The 6305-nt window shown below is 36.2% G+C and overlaps 1 protein-coding gene across 1 annotated transcript; it reads right to left on the bottom strand.

Moving 5' to 3' along the window:
• Positions 1–1691: 1691 nt before the first annotated feature.
• LOC114026046 (interferon tau-2-like) lies at positions 1692–2243 on the bottom strand. Its single transcript, XM_027839656.1, has one exon. The coding sequence runs from the start codon at positions 2241–2243 to the stop codon at positions 1692–1694; it is 552 nt and encodes a 183-aa protein (XP_027695457.1).
• Between the last annotated feature and the right edge of the window lie 4062 nt (positions 2244–6305).

The raw sequence follows: 6305 nt of genomic DNA, 5'->3' as shown, positions 1-6305 counted from the left end.
CCCCCCCTTACTGTCTCTGGGCTGAGAGCTTTGGAAGCCATGCTGCTGCTGCTGATTCAATCACCCCCAAGGACTGCTGCTGGTTTGCTGGGCCAGGGCCTGAATTGTGCTCCACTCTCACCCCAATGTGACAGACTTTTCCTGCTGACCTAAATTTTCTTGTTCTGGAAAATTGTTTCATTTCATCCTTTTGTGGTTTCTGTGGTTCTAGAATTCATTTCTAGGCATTATTTAAAGTTGTTTGACAGGGAGTTTGGGAGAGCTCAGGTGAGTCCTTGCCTTTTCTCCACCATCTTGCTCCAACCTACTCTTTTTTTGTCTTTAGAGATTTTATTGATGTGTTTTATCTTTAAAATATAGCCAGTAAGTAGCACAGTAAATTGAACTTACTATGTGCTTAATATATGTTTGTTGAATTGCATTCTTGGAAATTATAACTCCCCCCAGTATCCCTCTCCATCCCTTTCCTCTAGAAACATGTTATATAACAAATAATTTTTTAAAGAAAAAACTAAAAAACAAGAGAAAAAAATCAGCAGAAATGATCAATATAATGAAAAATCTGAAAATATTTACAATGTGCAACACTTTTTGGTCTCCAAAGACTACACAGGTAGACTTTTCATTCTCCTCTTCAATCTTCATGAGTGTTCCTTATATTCTGCAACATTCAGCTTTGACGTGTGTGCAATCTTTCTGTTTACTTTGTCATTATTGTGGTTATTGTTTTCTTGGCTCTGCTTACTTCATTTTTCATCAATTCACGTAAATCTTTTCATGCTTCTCTGTATTCATCACATTCACCTTTTCTTATAGCAAAGTAATCTTCCATTACATTCATGTAACACAATTTTTTAATCTATACCCCAATCAATGGGCAGCTATTTTGTTTCTAATATTTGCTACGTCAAAAAGTCATGCCATAAATATTTTTGGTTTATATGCACACTTTCTTCTTACTGATATCCTCATTGGAGCATAAGCCCATTAATGGAATGTCTGGGTCAGAAGTTTTGGCTATTTTATGTACTTTATTTGCATAATCCAAAAAGGCTTTTAAAAAATGGTTGTTCCATCAACAGTACACTTTTGTCTCTAAGACATCCTAACTTTGAACACCCTTATTTATTTATTCACTAGTGGTAGTGTATCCCTTCTGAAGGCAGCAACTGTTAGTTTACATTTTGATATATCCAGTAAATAGTACAGTGAGTTGAACTCAGCGTGTGTTTTATATAGTTTGTTGAATTGCACTCTTGGAAATAAGTTTCTTTGAATTCTTTTGGGATATTAAATAAAACTTTTCACATGAGGTTTATTAGCAAAATAGTTTTATTAATAAAATGTTGTTCTTTAAAAGATTACAATAGGCTTAATATAAATATCATAAAACCAACCTTGTCCCCCCCCCCATGAAAAATAAATATAAAAAAATACTGGTTAGAATAAATAACAAAAGCAAATAAATAAATAAATAAGAATTATAAAAATGTTCAGGTATTAAGAACAGGTGAGAATTCTCTATACTAAAACCCCCTTTCAGTTCATGAATAGCAGTTTATGTTCTTAAATAATTCAGTCAATACAAATGTTTTTTAGTTGCTGTGGAAACGATGATTTCTAATGATTGAATGTTTAGTTTTAAGGAAGCAGTCAATTATTTGAGGAACTGAGAGCTTATTTCTTCTTCTTCAGTCCCTGAATTTTCTTGCAACTTTGCTCATAAACAGAAAGCATCTCCGAATCTCTATTCGGATGATTTCCCAAGCACAATGGCTATACTCTTTGCCCTGCAAGTACTGGCTTATCCCTCTGAAGTAGTTCTTCAGGGCCAGTATGGGATTCCCACTTCCCAAGGAAGGCTCTTCCCAATCCACATCCTGTGCAAGACACCTCTCCAGTTTCTCCATCTGTTGATCCAGTCCAATGAGCAGTTGCATAAGCTGGGTCTGATTCCAGGCAGCAGGAGAAGCATTCTGCCCAAAGAGGGTGAAGATCTGTTGGAGCATCTCATGAACAATGATTTTGGCATCTTCCTTCTGGAGCTGGCTGCCTTCCATGGCTTCCTTTGGGAAGTTGAAGTTGGTCCTGTCCTTCAGGCATGGCACCAGGGAAAATGTACTCATTTGGTTCAGAAGTGAGAAGTCTTCCTGGAGACCCAGAGTCAAGTCACAGCCCAGGGAGCAGAGGGTGCTGGAGCAGAGCAGCACCAGGGCAACTGGCAACAAGCTCCAGAAGGTCATGGTGATACTAAAGATAGTTTGGGGCTGACTGAGCTGGGAGATCAATGAACCTTTGTCTCAGCTTCTCAGGTTATCTGGCCTCCAGGCAACTCTCTCTTAAATAGTGCTGAATGTAATTTTCACTTTTTAGCATGGGATTTCCCTTTACTTTCTACTTTCTTTAACTTACTTTTGGTCTTAGAAAATGTTGTTATGATCCCATCTTTGTAAAATTTGTAGAAGTGAAACAAAATTTTCTCTTAGAGTTTACAGATTAAGTTCTTTGTGGTCAGCTATCCTGTTTTACTTTTTTTTTAAAACTCACTCTCTTATAGTGCACATTATGTTTCTATTGTTCAGTCATGTCTGACTATTCATGATCTCATTTGAGATTTTCTTAGTGAAGATATTGAAATGGTTTGCCATTTCCTACTCCAGCTCATTTTACAGATGGTGAAACTGAAGCAAACAAGGTTATGTGACTTGTCCAGGATCACACTACTAGTAAGTGTCTAAGGCCAGATTTGAACTCAGGAAGATGTGTCTGCCTGACTTCAGACCCTGCACTCTATTCATTGTGTCACTTAGCTGCTCATACAGTCATTTGCCAAGGGGAATCGATTTTATTGCTGAAATGTTTCTTGCTTTTGTCCTCTCTAGATTGTCTTCATTGCCCCCATAAGCACTTAGGTCTTCATCACCTATTGATCTCCTTTGGTTTCAAAGATACTACTCTCTTTACTTTACTCCCTGGGCACCTTTTCACTAATCCTATTGCCAATCAGATGAGAAACTATTTTCTGGAGAACATAACCTTTTCATCCCCAGAATTCACAACATGTAACCTAGATGTCCTGAATGATGGTTGCTTCAATTTATTTACTCCAACTATGGCCTACATCCAATAATATTTCACTTCACTGCCCTACCATCTACTCATCAGTCATGTCGGTTAGCTAGTAGTATATGAAAGTAATGGAATATTACTATATTGTAAGAATTGATATCATGATCTGATATAGAGAGTTGGAAGGGTCCTTAAAATTCCTCTAGTTAAATATTCTCATCCTACTTACTTATTCATTCATTCACCAATTTATTTGTTTGTTTGCTTACTTATTTCTTTGTTCATTCATTTATCAATGCTTTATTAATTTGTTTAATCATTGATTCATCAATTTTTACATTCACTCATTCATTTATGTACTTATTTTTTATATAGCTACCAACTATTTTCTAATTATTGATTCATCTATCAATCCATTTATTTATTTAAAGGTTTAGATCTTTTATTCTCTCTGACTGGAAATTCAGTGGCTCCCATGGTTCTGGTCCCTTTCTGATTTGCATGGAAGCCCTGATGTGCTCTATTTCCAATATGAATGCTTTACACCTCCTTGGACAACCTGGTTTCAGAGGCTCTCTACATTAATGCCAAACTCTGTAGATCAGATTATTCCACAGAAGCTCTGAGCTCTCAAACTCAAGAGATCCATCACTCTCATATGTCCTAGTAGCCTAGATGGCAGGTGTGTGCCATCAGACTTGGCACCTTTGTTTTGCACATGTAAGGCCCAGGGAAGATCAAGGTCACACTGAGAGTTAGCATGATGACTACAGAGAAGCAAAGAAAAAAGGATGAATTGACTCAAGTAAAGAATGCAAAGCCAGGAAAACAATATACTCAATGACTACCACAACATAAATAGGAAAAACAACCACCACCCCAAGAAAACAGCAAAAAATGAAAGCTACAAAATTATAATGACCAAACTTGGTCCCTCAGAGTTTATATCAAAAAATACTTCCCCCATTTCTTTGCAGGGGTAGGAGACAAAGTGTATATAACACTGTGCATAATATCACACTTTTTCAATACATTGGTCTAATTTTGCTGATTTTTCTTTATTACAAGGGCTCACTCTCTAGGAGGAGTTAGTGAGAAGGATAGAGTGGGAAATGCAGGTGATGTAAAAATGAAATATGTCAATAAATTTTTAATAAAGAATGCAAATTGCTTTATGATAGAGACTCTCTTTAGCTTAGTAATAGTATCCTCAACACTTAGCCCAATTTTTGGCATCACGTCATTGTCTAATAAATGCTTTTTTATTAATTACATTTATTATCATTATTATTTCTCCTATTTGACATCTTAGTCTCCTTTACTAGATTATCATTCATTTCCTGCTCCAAAGTATGGGTGTTCCACAGGGCTTTTTCTTGGGCCTTCTCCTCTTCTGTCTCTATATTTGTTTCACTAAAAATCTCATTAGCTCTTGGCTTATGGTATTATCTTTCTGTTGATGATCTCAAGACTAGTTTTCCAATCTTGATCTCTCTTGAACTCCAGTGGGACATTGTCAGCTGAGTAATAGAGAGATCTTTCTGGTTGTATCAAAGCATCCCCACATCAATATCTCCCAAACAGAACTCTTTGTCTTAACTTCTAAATGAGAGGCAGTGATACAGGGAATAAATCACTGGATTTAGAGTTAGACAACTTGGGTTCAAATCCTAGCTCTGTCTGCTTACTCTCTGTGTTACCTTACGCAAGTCACTTAACTTCCCTTGGCTAATTTTTCTTCATCTGTAAAATTTGTACTTTGGATTAGATAACCTCTAGAGTCTATTAAAAAATCAAACCTAATCTTCCTTATGTCTTTTAAAAAATCCTCCTAGTTACTGAAGTTCAAAACTTCAAGTCATGCTTGATTCTTCCCCAGTCTCTCAGACAACAAATGCAATCGGATGACAAACTTTGTCAATTCTACTTCCACAATATTTCTCTAACCAGACCCCTGTTCTCCTTTCAGTATTTTAAAAATGTATTTGACAAAGAAGAAACAAAATCTCAGAAATGTTAAGTGACTTTCTCAAGGTTTCTCAGTAATTATAGTAATCTTTTTTTTCTCTTCATGTACTAAATATTCCAGTTCAATTCAAGTACTTATTCCTTGGTCTCCTGCTGCCATCTCTTTTTTCATGTATTTGTTCATGTCTATTATGCACCACTGCTCCCTATTTCTGTCTATTGGCATCTTCCTCTTTCTTCAAGGTCTAATTCAAGGTTGATCTCCTTCATGTTGCCTTGCTTGATCCTATAGTCAAGAAATGAAATCTAATTCTTCCTTTTTGGGGCTCTTCTATTCACATTCATTTTTAGTTCATATTGCTTTTATTTGTGTATATATGTCATTCCTGTACTGAAAAATAAACCCACCCAATTATAAGGACTTTGGTATTTTTCATCTTCATTTTCAGATATCAAGTCAGTCAGCAAGTATTCTTTGTACCAAGCACTGTACTAAGCACAGGGGATTCAAAGAAAGGCAGAAGTCAAAGAGTTCAGAGTTTAATGAAGGAAAATACTGGAAAATGCCCCCCAATTAATAGGCACTCAATAGATGTTTCTTGAATTGAACCTAAGAAAACAACAGAGTATGTCATTTATTTTGAGAACTCAATGATTCAACTGGAATGATTTCTACCTTCCCTCCTTGCTTTGTCTTATGATTCTGTGATTTATGTCTATTAACCTAAGTGAGAAGTAATTTTTCCCCAAAGTCAGATTGGTGAAAAACCATCTCCAGTGATAGAAGAACAATTTTATATATAATGAGATTGGGTAGTAGAAGGTTTTTACTCTTTTCATGGGGCAGAATAAGGCAGGGATTTTGAGTACCTTCTGTGTTCCTTCAAGACTTCCTAACATGTGGGACACTCAGGGTGCTATTAATGTTTTAGGGTATCCATGAAGTCTACTTTGGTATGCCCTTAGATTGTAATTATGTACAGATATATTCATTTTTCATTTCCTTCAAAGTCTATAGTGTCCCCCTTGGCTGTCTTTTCCAGTCCCTAAATATAGCTTTTATGCTTGCCAAGTCTCCAGTCTTGACATCATGTCCTTATATTTTTTAACTTCTGTGGATACCCTGAGTTGCTGAAGTCACTGTATTGGGCTTCCCTAAACTGAATTTCTTTCACTTGACCAGAGAGAGGGGAAACCCCTTTCTCTACTTTTATTTTCAATATGTTTAGCATGAATTCAGTTCCCTTTTGGTTTTTTATGTCACTTTT

This window comes from Vombatus ursinus, unplaced genomic scaffold (genome assembly GCF_900497805.2).
Source record: "Vombatus ursinus unplaced genomic scaffold, bare-nosed wombat genome assembly UNPS02014832.1, whole genome shotgun sequence".
NCBI lineage: Eukaryota > Metazoa > Chordata > Mammalia > Diprotodontia > Vombatidae > Vombatus > Vombatus ursinus.
Note: the sequence above shows the minus strand (reverse complement) of the source record. Positions and strands in the feature narration are given on the sequence as shown.

Bases quoted from the DNA above. Each gene is read 5' to 3' on its own strand.
- LOC114026046 (XM_027839656.1), bottom strand. From the start codon at position 2,243: ATGACCTTCTGGAGCTTGTTGCCAGTTGCCCTGGTGCTGCTCTGCTCC.